The sequence below is a fragment of the Salmo salar genome, chromosome ssa02 (assembly GCF_905237065.1).
Source record: "Salmo salar chromosome ssa02, Ssal_v3.1, whole genome shotgun sequence".
Lineage (NCBI taxonomy): Eukaryota > Metazoa > Chordata > Actinopteri > Salmoniformes > Salmonidae > Salmo > Salmo salar.
In genome coordinates, this window is record NC_059443.1 from 8,366,291 (window position 1) to 8,382,103 (window position 15,813).

The 15,813-nt window shown below is 44.4% G+C and overlaps 1 protein-coding gene across 2 annotated transcripts; it reads left to right on the forward strand.

Moving 5' to 3' along the window:
* Positions 1-246: 246 nt before the first annotated feature.
* On the forward strand, positions 247-14,249 carry LOC106606043 (RNA-binding protein 24). 2 transcript variants are annotated; one of them, XM_045697061.1, is made up of 4 exons: positions 247-649; positions 1,255-1,444; positions 2,443-2,497; positions 13,690-14,249. In XM_045697061.1, exons 1-4 carry the CDS (start codon positions 476-478, stop codon positions 14,045-14,047), a joined length of 777 nt encoding a protein of 258 aa, XP_045553017.1. In that variant the 5' UTR covers positions 247-475; the 3' UTR covers positions 14,048-14,249. The 2 variants fall into 2 exon arrangements, with proteins under 2 accessions (XP_045553017.1, XP_045553020.1); XM_045697064.1 differs by having other exon boundaries at positions 252-649; positions 1,255-1,378.
* Positions 14,250-15,813: the final 1,564 nt, after the last annotated feature.

Here is a 15,813-nt window from a genome sequence, read left to right on the forward strand (position 1 = left end):
ATATCAATAAATGAACGTTTTTTTCAAATAGAGTACAGTAATGTTTTACACGTGGGAATAGTCAAAAGCAATGTCAGACTGACGTGTTATTTGGGGTTCTGTATTGAAATGAGCTAATGTTTCGCGATCCTATGATCGAGGTCTGTTCATGTTTGGTCGGTGCCTGTGACCCTGTATGCCACAGAGGGAGGGCCCGGGAGAGAGCGTGTTCACGGCCCAGCCCCCTGGACGTGACAGCTGGCTGAAGCTGACTTAGACACCAGTGGTAACCATCTCCTAAGTTAAGCAGTGTCAAACTGAACTGAAGTTGGGGACGACTGGAAATCCGCGTCAAACAAGTGTCTGTTCAGTTCCAACGAAACCTACCTTAAATTAATCTTTCTAAATAGCCTGTGCTTTCACAGAGCTGACTGATCTCTGTGAGATTGCAAAAACATTCTATATAAAACATTGTTGCCTACCGCTTACCGCAGAAATGATGATGCACTCGTCTCAGAAAGACACAACCTACACAAAGATATTTGTAGGGGGTCTTCCATATCACACCACGGACTCCAGTCTCAGGAAATACTTCGAAGTGTTCGGTGATATCGACGAGGCTGTTGTTATAACAGACAGACAGACGGGCAAATCCAGAGGTTATGGATTCGTAAGTATTATAGATGTACATTTAAATGTCATTGTGATTGATTGATTGATAGATCGATCGACTGCGTAATTATTTTATGTCATGTTGTTAAATGCAGACATTATGGGTAGAATCTAAAATGTTTCCAGCACCAATATGTCTTAAATGAAAAAGGCTATCATTAGCCTATCCATAATGCATCTGATGTCACTTATTGATTCACACCATTTTGTATCCCATTTATGAACGGTCAGTGAATTGCATTGCATGAACAGTTCCTGAATGGACTAACCATTCTATTCTGCTAAGTATTCAGCTGAAGGTTAGGCGGGGTGTCTTTGGCTCAAGAGGCCCACGGTGATGTGATGTAATCATCCTAGAATTGCTGACTTGTGCTTCATAAACCATGTCTTTACCTTCAACTAATGAAGGGACATTTTTCTCTACACTTTCCTTATTCTGATTGTAATTCCCTCATGCTTTTCTTATTGGGACATGATTAATACTTCTAAATGAATTGTAGTTTAATGAACAACTTTAGCCAGCCTCCCCACTGAGTGAACATCTGATCAGTTCAGACAATGGAAACATGTATTTCTTTTTATTCTTCCCTTTCCATCCCTCAGGTGACGATGGCAGACCGGGCGTCTGCGGACCGAGCCTGCAAGGACCCAAACCCCATCATCGACGGCCGGAAAGCCAATGTGAACCTGGCCTACCTGGGGGCCAAGCCCAGGGTCATGCAGCCAGGTGAGGGGATGGACGCGCTGGCGGAGGGCTGCGCCACACGTTTATTTCACAGCTTGGACGACCAAGGTGGCGTACAAACAATGACGAGCTGCTAAAACGAGCAAACTAACCACCTGCTTACAGTGTGTTAACACACGGTGTGTAACATGGTAGATGTGTAGCATGGTAGGTGTGTAACATGGTAGGTGTGTAACATGGTAGATGTGTAGCATGGTAGGTGTGTAACATGGTAGATGTGTAGCATGGTAGATGTGTAACATGGTAGGTGTGTAACATGGTAGATGTGTAACATGGTAGATGTGTAGCATGGTAGGTGTGTAACATGGTAGATGTGTAACATGGTAGATGTGTAGCATGGTAGGTGTGTAACATGGTAGATGTGTAGCATGGTAGATGTGTAACATGGTAGGTGTGTAACATGGTAGATGTGTAACATGGTAGATGTGTAGCATGGTAGGTGTGTAACATGGTAGATGTGTAGCATGGTAGATGTGTAACATGGTAGATGTGTAACATGGTAGGTGTGTAACATGGTAGGTGTGTAACATGGTAGATGTGTAACATGGTAGATGTGTAACATGGTAGATGTGTAACATGGTAGGTGTGTAACATGGTAGATGTGTAACATGGTAGATGTGTAGCATGGTAGATGTTGAACATGGTAGATGTGTAACATGGTAGATGTGTAACATGGTAGGTGTGTAACATGGTAGATGTGTAACATGGTAGATGTGTAGCATGGTAGGTGTGTAACATGGTAGATGTGTAACATGGGATTCAGATGAAGTGTACTGTAGTGGGGGGAACTAGCAGAAACAGTGAAGCTAGTGTGAATGAAGATACGTTATGATTAAAGTGTGTCTCCATTTTTACAGACACCAAATGTTTAAAATGTGTTTTTTTCCCTACCATTTACATGATCTATTAGTACTTGAGGAGTTACATTGGAAGCACTGATCACATTTGTTATAATGGAATTATAATGCATTTATAATATGTGTATGGTTCAAGCTTTAGATTGAAAAAATAACAGTAGAGTTAAAAACATCTTGTTCTTATTCTAGGTTTCTCATTTGGTGTTCCTCAAATCCATCCAGCGTTCATCCAGAGGCCTTATGGGTATGTTATGGCATAGTGATACTCCTTGTGTTGTTGGAAGTGTGTCATATTAAAACTATGTATTTCACTGCACCTGTCCAGTGTATGTGACAAGAACCTGTATTTTATTATTATTAACTTCTTTTACAGGGTAGAAAATGTTCAACTAGTGGAAGGTTGTAGAATTACCCTAACTTTCTCTAGATGTTCCAGAAATCCCGGTTAGAAGATTGGGACATTGGGAAAGTTACCAGAATTTTTCATCCCTAAACTAGTTGTAGAATATCATACTGTAACACCACCTGTTTTGTTCACAGCTGCTCATTTTGACTGATCTATGTGCCCGTTTCTATTCTTACCCGCAGTATCTAGTGATTTTCATCTGTGTAACTGTGGTGTGGTGTAACTGTAAGCCACCGCCCATTCATTCTCTGTTGAGTGTAGAGGTGGGACTGTGTCTTGTGTGGTGTGCATCTCTGCTGTCATTCTTACATTCTAAAGTCTGAATCAAATTGTGATTGTAAACGTTATGTCACCAGTTGTCAATGTTGTCTGTCTCTCTCTGATCTGACAGGCTGGCTTACGGTTAAGAAACATTATCTGATGGAGGGACATGATGGTTTGAGGATGAATAACTGAGTCTGCCTTGGGCAGATCACTAAGGTCTTACCTTTATACTCTGACACACACAAACAAGCTCAAATGGTGATTAGATGCATGGAAGCTGTTTTTCTTTTCATTTTTCTGTTGCGGTTTTCCATAGTCCATAGATTGGTGTGTGTGCCTTTGTTTCAGTATGAAGTGGTTTTCAGCTTAACTGCGTGCTTCTCTTTACTTGCAGTGAGGGGAGGGGGGGGTCAGGAGCGGTGGATGAGGGGTATTTCTGCAGACTCTGAGAGTTTGGATATTTCAGATTTAACTTTGTCACGGGGTGTTGATTCTGATGTGGTTTTTACTTGGTTTTTAACGACTGATTGTGCTGTAGCCTGTGTTGTTTCCCCGTTCTTTAGTTAACAACGTTTTCATATGTTTTGTTGTTGACGGGGTTGATCACCAGTGTTGCTACGTGACTTGTCTTGGACCTTCCGGACCCCCCACGCAACAAAACAACTCTTGGCTTGCATGTCGGAGATCCTTTCCTACCTTTGGTTTTCTATACTGATGATGTTGTGGTTTCAGTTTTCTTTCTCAAATTAACCCATTGCTTCCTTCTGTAGCTCACATCATCTTCTTCTGTCTCTGTCCCTCCTGCTCATGACATAGACCAGGAACCAACTCAGTGAAAGATATTTGATGGCTAGAACTAAGGTTGCAAAGGCAGGGTATATATTACTGTAAACTTTCCAAGTTTATATTGGTATCTTTCAAGGATTTTATGTAATCTGTCACAAAACAGATTATCTCAGGTGTCTAATCATCTCTGGTCCTCTCTCCGGCCTTATCACAAGTCAAATATATTAAATCATTAAATAAGATGATTTTAAAACAGAAAATAGAATGACAAAGCTGTAAAACATTCTCCTAAATACAAACCATCAAGTTAGTGAATATCACTGCTGGTTAAATACAAACCATCAAGTTAGTGAATATCACTGCTGGTTAAATACAACCATCAAGTTAGTGAATATCACTGCTGGTTAAATACAAACCATCAAGTTAGTGAATATCACTGCTGGTTAAATACAACCATCAAGTTAGTGAATATCACTGCTGGTTAAATACAACCATCAAGTTAGTGAATATCACTGCTGGTTAAATACAACCATCAAGTTAGTGAATATCATTGGTGTTTATATTGAGAGTTTCAGCATGAAACGATTTGAGTTATTTTACTATGTCAACATGTATTTGTTGTCAACATGTATTTGTTGTCAACATGTATTTGTTGTCAACATGTATTTGTTGTCAATGTTTTGGAGTCAAACTGGTGGCAGGTGAGATAAAAGTCACTAGTTGGGAGAGTTGCAGAGGTAATTGAAAGTAATTCCGTTGTTGATTAGATGCTTTTTAAAAATTAATTAGGCAATTTTTATTTCAACCATATGGTCTATTTACTAGAAAATCATGGACAATATGGACACAGATATAACAAATGAATAACATATAATAAACAAATTCAAGTATAAATTACCAAAGTTACAATAGATTGCCATAGATTTTCTGTTAATTTACCAAAATTACTGAAGATTCCAGTAACTTTTGTAAATTACTGGTAGCTTTGCAACCCTAGCTAGAACTGTGAAGCCATAAACCACTGTAGAAATGTGTCCATATAGAGAAGAGAAAGAGTAGTGAGAATAATGGCGAGAGGAAGGATGGAATCGGAGAATGGTGTCACTACTGTGGGACACACGAGCCAGTATGTTTATAGTGTGGATGGATTTGTAATGGAGCCAGGCCACTCTACTGGAACAATACAGGGAATTGAGATGACTGAGAACACCCACAGCTCCAAAAGAAACTCATTTATTCAAACGGACATCCTGATCCACTCTGGTGTCTCTCTTCGGTGACCCAATATCTCATTTGTTTTAATACCAAAGGTCTGATACTCGTTCTCACTGAGTGTAAACTGACAGCAAATACCAAATCTAAGTAGCTTGTAGTGTGGAACATAGATGAATACTAACCAAGACATCCAAGTAGGATACAGAAGTTATAACCTTTACCATGTAAAACATCCAGCATATTTAAAAGGCATACATACAGCCAGTAAACATGGAGTGTAAACTGATCTCAGATAAGTCGTTTGCAGAGTGGTAGACTACTGGTCAGGCAGCAGCTGTTCACAGTGTTCTACACGGCTTCTCAAATTCCGCTGGAAAATAAGAGTGGCTCGGCGTGCCCTAAATAATGGATGTTGTAGACAGGGCCTTCGCTGGCTCCATCAGTCGCTCGCCCGCGGACAACAGGTGGGCTGCCTGAGACATGAGCCCGGGGGCCCGGGGGCCTGTGTGCCTCTGTTCTAGGGGATTACCCATGTGTCTCAGTGATTTACAAAGCACCTTTATTTAGCCCTGAACTTTCAACACAAAATGGCCGCCTGCCCTGTCGTCCTCCAACCAGAGGAAAGGTTAATGTCGATTGGACCAGTTTTAGCAGCAGCAGTAGGAGTAGGAGCTCTGCCTGTCCTCTGTGTCTTCTACAACTCTGTCTGTCCTCTGTGTCTTCTACAACTCTGTCTGTCCTCTGTGTCTTCTACAACTCTGTCTGTCCTCTGTGTCTTCTACAACACTGTCTGTCCTCTGTGTCTTCTACAACTCTGTCTGTCCTCTGTGTCTTCTACAACTCTGTCTGTCCTCTGTGTCTTCTACAACTCTGCCGCCCTTCCTCTGTGTCTTCTACAACTCTGTCTGTCCTCTGTGTCTTCTACAACTCTGTCTGTCCTCTGTGTCTTCTACAACACTGTCTGTCCTCTGTGTCTTCTACAACTCTGTCTGTCCTCTGTGTCTTCTACAACTCTGTCTGTCCTCTGTGTCTTCTACAACTCTGTCTGTCCTCTGTGTCTTCTACAACTCTGTCTGTCCTCTGTGTCTTCTATAACTGTTTGACAGACAGGTTGACTCTGTTACAGTCATAGAGAGACAGACAGATGGACTCTGTTACAGTCATAGAGAGACAGACAGGTGGACTCTGTTACAGTCATAGAGAGACAGACAGGTGGACTCTGTTACAGTCATAGAGAGACAGACAGGTTGACTCTGTTACAGTCATAGAGAGACAGACAGGTGGACTCTGTTACAGTCATAGAGAGACAGACAGGTGGACTCTGTTACAGTCATAGAGAGACAGACAGGTGGACTCTGTTACAGTCATAGAGAGACAGACAGGTTGACTCTGTTACAGTCATAGAGAGACAGACAGGTGGACTCTGTTACAGTCATAGATTGACATTTACTCCTCTAGTGAGGTTTCCAAAATGTCAGTGTGTCTTTTACAAAGTAATGAACTCCCTCCAGTTTATGAAGAGGATTTGGAATTGGGCGACCTCTGACATTTACCACAGTTAGACCACACCACTCAACAGCTGATTTAACAACCCACCTGTAGCCTGTAATGAAGAAGACAGAGAAGACAGAGAAGAGAGAGAAGACAGAGAAGACAGAGAAGAGAGAGAAGATAGAGAAGACAGAGAAGAGAGAGAAGACAGAGGAAGGGAATAGTTATCCTCCAGAGTTGAAGGAGGTCATGCCATGTGCTGCTGTAGAAGAGAGAGAAAGAGAAGACAGAGAAGACAGAGAAGACAGAGAAGAGAGAGAAGACAGAGAAGAGAGAGAAGACAGAGGAAGGGAATAGTTATCCTCCAGAGTTGAAGGAGGTCATGCCATGTGCTGCTGTAGGAGAGAGAGAAGACAGAGAAGACAGAGGAAGGGAATAGTTATCCTCCAGAGTTGAAGGAGGTCATGCCATGTGCTGCTGTAGGAGAGAGAGAAGAGAGAGAAGACAGAGAAGACAGAGAAGAGAGAGAAGACAGAGGAAGGGAATAGTTATCCTCCAGAGTTGAAGGAGGTCATGCCATGTGCTGCTGTAGGAGAGAGAGAAGACAGAGAAGACAGAGAAGACAGAGGAAGGGAATAGTTATCCTCCAGAGTTGAAGGAGGTCATGCCATGTGCTGCTGTAGGAGAGAGAGAAGACAGAGAAGACAGAGGAAGGGAATAGTTATCCTCCAGAGTTGAAGGAGGTCATGCCATGTGCTGCTGTAGGAGAGAGAGAAGATAGAGGAAGGGAATAGTTATTCTCCAGAGTTGAAGGAGGTCATGCCATGTGCTGCTGTAGGAGAGAGAGAAGACAGAGAAGAGAGAGAAGACAGAGAAGACAGAGGAAGGGAATAGTTATCCTCCAGAGTTGAAGGAGGTCATGCCATGTGCTGCTGTAGGAGAGAGAGAAGACAGAGGAAGGGAATAGTTATCCTCCAGAGTTGAAGGAGGTCATGCCATGTGCTGCTGTAGGAGAGAGAGAAGACAGAGAAGACAGAGAAGACAGAGGAAGGGAATAGTTATCCTCCAGAGTTGAAGGAGGTCATGCCATGTGCTGCTGTAGGAGAGAGAGAAGACAGAGGAAGGGAATAGTTATCCTCCAGAGTTGAAGGAGGTCATGCCATGTGCTGCTGTAGGAGAGAGAGAAGAGAGAGAAGACAGAGAAGACAGAGGAAGGGAATGGTTATCCTCCAGAGTTGAAGGAGGTCATGCCATGTGCTGCTGTAGGAGAGAGAGAAGACAGAGGAAGGGAATAGTTATCCTCCAGAGTTGAAGGAGGTCATGCCATGTGCTGCTGTAGGAGAGAGAGGAGCTCAGCTTGTCCTTTAGTGATGACAAGAGGAGAAAAATAGCCTCCAGCCTCTCCTGTCACTCTCCCAGACGTGTGTGCGTGTGCGTATGTGTGTATGTGTGTGTGCGTGCGTGCGTATGTGTGTGTGTCGTGTGTGTGTGTATGACACATCTTAGGACAGTTTTAACACCTGGTCTCTGTTTGCTGGAGGTGACTGACGCTCAGAGTGGAAATAGGGCCAAATCTGCCCAGATACACAGGCTTGGATCACTCCATTTATACCCTCTCTCTCTGTCTCTCTGTCTCTCTATGTCTGTCTGTCTCTCTCTGTCTCTCTATGTCTGTCTGTCTCTCTCTCTGTCTCTCTGTCTCTCTATGTCTGTCTGTCTCTCTCTCTGTCTCTCTATGTCTGTCTGTCTGTCTGTCTCTCTGTCTCTCTGTCTCTCTATGTCTGTCTCTCTCTCTCTCTCTCCCTCTGTCTCTCTGTCTCTCTGTCTCTCTATGTCTGTCTGTCTCCCTCTCTGTCTCTCTGTCTCTCTCTCTCTCCCTCTGTCTCTCTCTCTGTCTCTCTCTGTCTCTCTCTGTCTCTGTCTCTCTGTCTCTCTCTCTGTCTGTCTGTCTCTCTCTGTCTCTCTCTCTCTCTCTCTGTCTCTCTCTCTCTCCCTCTGTCTCTCTCTCTTTCTCTCTCTGTCTCTCTCTGTCTCTCTCTGTCTCTCTCTCTCTCCCCATCGTGCTCTTCCAATAATAAACATATTTATATCTAGTCAACCATAGGGTCTGGAGTTCAACAATACACCTGGATTCATTAGAAATGAATGTACACCACTATTCACTATAGGATGGATTGTTCATAATGTTACTGGTCGCCGTACTCACACAATAGCACTTATCCAAGCTCTATTCACTAGTACTCATAGCAGGACAGAGAGTCATTTTACAAAAATATTTACAACAATAATATTACAAAACTAAAGTATGTCATTTAATAATAGAAAATGTTGAAGTGTGAACCTTCATACTCCGTCTGTCTCTCTGCCACATGCTGCCACGTTTTCATTTTCTTTTGTGAGGCTTCTGTCATTTTAGTGGACTGTTTATCTGCGTTTGAGGACTTACCGTGTGTGGGCATGTGGTGTGTGGTGTTGGACTGATTGTATGTTGACTGGGATAAGTTGAGTTGCAGTTCTTTCTTGATGTGTTGTGGTGCTGTGCGATCAGCTGGCATTGTGAGAGAACCCTCGTTCAGACACAGAGGGCTGGCCGGTCTGTCTTCTCTAATGCCTAATTAAAGGATGAGGATTCCTGAGCTTCAGACAGAGCTGCTCTGGTTTCATGATGATTCCTGAGCTTCAGACAGAGCTGCTCTGGTTTCATGATGATTCCTGAGCTTCAGACAGAGCTGTCTGGTTTCATGATGATTCCTGAGCTTCAGACAGAGCTGTCTGGTTTCATGATGATTCCTGAGCTTCAGACAGACCTGTCTGGTTTCATGATGATTCCTGAGCTTCAGGCAGAGCTGTCTGGTTTCATGATGATTCCTGAGCTTCAGACAGAGCTGTCTGGTTTCATGATGATTCCTGAGCTTCAGACAGAGCTGTCTGGTTTCATGATGATTCCTGAGCTTCAGACAGAGCTGTCTGGTTTCATGATGATTCCTGAGCTTCAGACAGAGCTGTCTGGTTTCATGATGATTCCTGAGCTTCAGACAGAGCTGCTCTGGTTTCATGATGATTCCTGAGCTTCAGACAGAGCTGTCTGGTTTCATGATGATTCCTGAGCTTCAGACAGAGCTGTCTGGTTTCATGATGATTCCTGAGCTTCAGACAGAGCTGCTCTGGTTTCATGATGATTCCTGGGCTTCAGGCAGAGCTGCTCTGGTTTCATGATGATTCCTGAGCTTCAGACAGAGCTGCTCTGGTTTCATGATGATTCCTGAGCTTCAGACAGAGCTGTCTGGTTTCATGATGATTCCTGAGCTTCAGACAGAGCTGCTCTGGTTTCATGATGATTCCTGAGCTTCAGACAGAGCTGTCTGGTTTCATGATGATTCCTGAGCTTCAGACAGAGCTGTCTGGTTTCATGATGATTCCTGAGCTTCAGACAGAGCTGTCTGGTTTCATGATGATTCCTGAGCTTCAGACAGAGCTGTCTGGTTTCATGATGATTCCTGAGCTTCAGACAGAGCTGTCTGGTTTCATGATGATTCCTGAGCTTCAGACAGAGCTGCTCTGGTTTCATGATGATTCCTGAGCTTCAGACAGAGCTGTCTGGTTTCATGATGATTCCTGAGCTTCAGACAGAGCTGTCTGGTTTCATGATGATTCCTGAGCTTCAGACAGAGCTGCTCTGGTTTCATGATGATTCCTGGGCTTCAGGCAGAGCTGCTCTGGTTTCATGATGATTCCTGAGCTTCAGACAGAGCTGTCTGGTTTCATGATGATTCCTGAGCTTCAGACAGAGCTGTCTGGTTTCATGATGATTCCTGAGCTTCAGGCAGAGCTGTCTGGTTTCATGATGATTCCTGAGCTTCAGGCAGAGCTGTCTGGTTTCATGATGATTCCTGAGCTTCAGACAGAGCTGTCTGGTTTCATGATGATTCCTGAGCTTCAGACAGAGCTGTCTGGTTTCATGATGATTCCTGAGCTTCAGGCAGAGCTGTCTGGTTTCATGATGATTCCTGAGCTTCAGGCAGAGCTGTCTGGTTTCATGATGATTCCTGAGCTTCAGGCAGAGCTGTCTGGTTTCATGATGATTCCTGAGCTTCAGGCAGAGCTGTCTGGTTTCATGATGATTCCTGAGCTTCAGACAGAGCTGTCTGGTTTCATGATGATTCCTGAGCTTCAGGCAGAGCTGTCTGGTTTCATGATGATTCCTGAGCTTCAGACAGAGCTGTCTGGTTTCATGATGATTCCTGAGCTTCAGACAGAGCTGTCTGGTTTCATGATGATTCCTGAGCTTCAGGCAGAGCTGTCTGGTTTCATGATGATTCCTGAGCTTCAGACAGAGCTGTCTGGTTTCATGATGATTCCTGAGCTTCAGGCAGAGCTGTCTGGTTTCATGATGATTCCTGAGCTTCAGGAAGAGCTGTCTGGTTTCATGATGATTCCTGAGCTTCAGGCAGAGCTGTCTGGTTTCATGATGATTCCTGAGCTTCAGGCAGAGCTGTCTGGTTTCATGATGATTCCTGAGCTTCAGTCAGAGCTGCTCTGGTTTCATGATGATTCCTGAGCTTCAGTCAGAGCTGCTCTGGTTTCATGATGATTCCTGAGCTTCAGACAGAGCTGTCTGGTTTCATGATGATTCCTGAGCTTCAGGCAGAGCTGCTCTGGTTTCATGATGATTCCTGAGCTTCAGTCAGAGATGCTCTGGTTTCATGATGATTCCTGAGCTTCAGACAGAGCTGCTCTGGTTTCATGATGATTCCTGAGCTTCAGACAGAGCTGCTCTGGTTTCATGATGATTCCTGAGCTTCAGGCAGAGCTGTCTGGTTTCATGATTATTCCTGAACTTCAGACAGAGCTGTCTGGTTTCATGATGATTCCTGAGCTTCAGACAGAGCTGCTCTGGTTTCATGATGATTCCTGAGCTTCAGACAGAGCTGTCTGGTTTCATGATGATTCCTGAGCTTCAGACAGAGCTGTCTGGTTTCATGATGATTCCTGAGCTTCAGGCAGAGCTGTCTGGTTTCATGATGATTCCTGAGCTTCAGGCAGAGCTGTCTGGTTTCATGATGATTCCTGAACTTCAGGCAGAGCTGTCTGGTTTCATGATGATTCCTGAGCTTCAGGCAGAGCTGTCTGGTTTCATGATTATTCCTGAGCTTCAGACAGAGCTGTCTGGTTTCATGATGATTCCTGAGCTTCAGGCAGAGCTGTCTGGTTTCATGATGATTCCTGAGCTTCAGGAAGAGCTGTCTGGTTTCATGATGATTCCTGAGCTTCAGGCAGAGCTGTCTGGTTTCATGATGATTCCTGAGCTTCAGGCAGAGCTGTCTGGTTTCATGATGATTCCTGAGCTTCAGTCAGAGCTGCTCTGGTTTCATGATGATTCCTGAGCTTCAGTCAGAGCTGCTCTGGTTTCATGATGATTCCTGAGCTTCAGACAGAGCTGTCTGGTTTCATGATGATTCCTGAGCTTCAGGCAGAGCTGCTCTGGTTTCATGATGATTCCTGAGCTTCAGTCAGAGCTGCTCTGGTTTCATGATGATTCCTGAGCTTCAGACAGAGCTGTCTGGTTTCATGATGATTCCTGAGCTTCAGGCAGAGCTGTCTGGTTTCATGATGATTCCTGAGCTTCAGTCAGAGCTGCTCTGGTTTCATGATGATTCCTGAGCTTCAGTCAGAGCTGCTCTGGTTTCATGATGATTCCTGAGCTTCAGACAGAGCTGTCTGGTTTCATGATGATTCCTGAGCTTCAGGCAGAGCTGCTCTGGTTTCATGATGATTCCTGAGCTTCAGTCAGAGCTGCTCTGGTTTCATGATGATTCCTGAGCTTCAGACAGAGCTGTCTGGTTTCATGATGATTCCTGAGCTTCAGGCAGAGCTGTCTGGTTTCATGATGATTCCTGAGCTTCAGGAAGAGCTGTCTGGTTTCATGATGATTCCTGAGCTTCAGGCAGAGCTGTCTGGTTTCATGATGATTCCTGAGCTTCAGGAAGAGCTGTCTGGTTTCATGATGATTCCTGAGCTTCAGGCAGAGCTGTCTGGTTTCATGATGATTCCTGAGCTTCAGGCAGAGCTGTCTGGTTTCATGATGATTCCTGAGCTTCAGTCAGAGCTGCTCTGGTTTCATGATGATTCCTGAGCTTCAGTCAGAGCTGCTCTGGTTTCATGATGATTCCTGAGCTTCAGACAGAGCTGTCTGGTTTCATGATGATTCCTGAGCTTCAGGCAGAGCTGCTCTGGTTTCATGATGATTCCTGAGCTTCAGTCAGAGCTGCTCTGGTTTCATGATGATTCCTGAGCTTCAGACAGAGCTGCTCTGGTTTCATGATGATTCCTGAGCTTCAGGCAGAGCTGCTCTGGTTTCATGATGATTCCTGAGCTTCAGACAGAGCTGTCTGGTTTCATGATGATTCCTGAGCTTCAGACAGAGCTGCTCTGGTTTCATGATGATTCCTGAGCTTCAGACAGAGCTGTCTGGTTTCATGATGATTCCTGAGCTTCAGACAGAGCTGTCTGGTTTCATGATGATTCCTGAGCTTCAGGCAGAGCTGCTCTGGTTTCATGATGATTCCTGAGCTTCAGACAGAGCTTTCTGGTTTCATGATGATTCCTGAGCTTCAGGCAGAGCTGCTCTGGTTTCATGATGATTCCTGAGCTTCAGACAGAGCTGCTCTGGTTTCATGATGATTTCTGAGCTTCAGACAGAGCTGCTCTGGTTTCATGATGATTCCTGAGCTTCAGACAGAGCTGTCTGGTTTCATGATGATTCCTGAGCTTCAGACAGAGCTGCTCTGGTTTCATGATGATTCCTGATCTTCAGACAGAGCTGCTCTGGTTTCATGATGATTCCTGAGCTTCAGACAGAGCTGCTCTGGTTTCATGTTGATTCCTGAGCTTCAGACAGAGCTGCTCTCGTTTCATGATGATTCCTGAGCTTCAGGCAGAGCTGCTCTGGTTTCATGATGATTCCTGAGCTTCAGACAGAGCTGCTCTGGTTTCATGATGATTCCTGAGCTTCAGACAGAGCTGCTCTGGTTTCATGATGATTCCTGAGCTTCAGACAGAGCTGTTCTGCTTTCCTTTTGGCTTGAAACCTTCTCTTTTTTTACCCAGGGTTCCATTGGGTGGTGTTGCTGTGTTAATGAAATGAGGACTGGGTTGACGTTGTTTTGTCTTTGTGACGCCTGCTTTCCTGTGTTCCTGAGCTCGGTTTCAGTGTGTGTCCCAGATTGCTGAGTGGCTCTGTCTGTCCTCTGACCTTTGACATCTTTGTCCTGCAGGATCCCAGCCCACTACGTCTACCCCCAGGCCTTTATGCAGCCAAGCACCATGGTCATCCCTCACAGCATGCAGTCGCCCGCCGCCACCGCCTCCGCCGCCTCCTCCCCGTATCTCGACTACACCGGAGCAGCCTACGCCCAGTACTCAGCCGCAGCTGCCAGCGCCGCGGCCGCCGCTGCCTACGAGCAGTACCCGTACGCAGCCTCCCCGGCCCCTGCGGGCTACATGGCTGCAGCAGGGTATGGTTATGCGGTCCAGCAGCCCCTAGGAGCCGCAGCCACCCCAGGAGCAGCCGCTGCAGCTGCAGCCTTCGCCCAGTACCAGCCTCAGCAGCTTCAGGCAGACCGCATGCAGTAACTGACCACAACTACTACTATTACTGAGCCTGGATAACAGAGGTGGGGGGAGAGTGTGAGGAGGGGGGGATGAAGAGTGGAGTGGGGGTCATCAATCCTTGGCTTTAGAACATGCAGCGCTGCTACCAAAAGAGCCTGAAGAGAATCATCTCATAACTGAAGAGAATCATCTGGATAACAGAGGTGGGGGGAGAGTGTGAGGAGGGGGGATGAAGAGTGGAGTGGGGGTCATCAACCCTTGGCTTTAGAACATGCAGCGCTGCTACCAAAAGAGCCTGAAGAGAATCATCTCATAACTGAAGAGAATCATCTCATAACTGAAGAGAATCATCTCATAACTAAAGAGAATAGTTACTTCGTTATTCAAATATCATCAGTGTTGTCATCACTAAAGTATTGTTTTTTGTTGTTGTCATTATATCAGAAATATTTAATATTTATTCATCAGGACAAATATCTAGAATTAGTATTTAAGATATGACCTCATAACCAACCTTTAAGTTTAAGTTAATAATTTTAAGTAGATTAAATGTGTGATTTTGTACAACTTTCACAAGTGCACTGAAGTCTAATCAGGTATTTTCCCCTCAAATTTCATAAACAAGATGGTCAAACCAAAAACACTATTGGTCACTTTTCACCTTTAATACTTTTAGACCTGCATTTTGAACTATGCAATTTGAACTTGTAAAAGATATTTTGTGAAATATGTCTTCTACAAATATATATATACAGTTGAAGTCAGAAGTTTACATACACTTAGGTTGGAGTCATTAAAACTCTGTTTCAACCACTCCACTAAGTTCTTGTAGCAAACCATAGTTTTGGCAAGTTGGTTAGGACATCTACTTTGTGCATGACACAAGTAATTGTTCCAACAATTGTTTACAGACAGATTATTACACTTATAATTCACTGTATCACAATTCCAGTGGGTCAATAGTTCACATACACTAAGTTGACTGTACCTTTAAACAGCCTGGAAAATTCCAGAAAAGGATGTCATGGCTTTAGAAGCTTCTGATAGGCTAATTGACATAATTTGAGTCATTGGAGGTGTACCTGTGGATGTATTTCAAGGCCTACCTTCAAACTCACTGCCTCTTTGCTTGACATCATGGGAAAATCTAAAGAAATCAGCCAAGACCTCAGAAAAAATAATTGTACACCTCAACCTTCCAAAGGCCTGAAGGTACCACGTTCATCTGTACAAACAATAGTACGCAAGTATAAACACCATGGGACCACGCAGCCGTCATACCGCTCAGGAAGGAGACGCGTTCTGTCTCCTAGAGATGAACGTACTTTGGTGCGAAAAGTGCAAATCAATCCCAGAACAACAGCAAAGGACCTTGTGAAGATGCTGGAGGAAACAGGTACAAAAGTATCTATATCCACAGTAAAACAACTCCTATATCGACATAACCTGAAAGGCCGCTCAGCAAGGAAGAAGCCACTGCTCCAAAACCACCATAAAAAAGCCAGACTACGGTTTGCAACTGCACATGGGGACAAGATTGTACTTTTTGGAAAAATGTCCTCTGGACTGATGAAACAAAAATAGAACTGTTTGGCCATAATGACCATCGTTATGTTTGGAGGAAAAAGGGGGAGACTTGCAACCCGAAGAACACCATCCCAACCGTGAAGCACGGGGTGGCAGCATCATGTTGTGGGGGTGTTTTGCTGCAGGAGGGACTGGTGCACTTCACAAACTAAATGGCATCATGAGGATGGAAAATTACGTAGATATATTGAAGCAACATC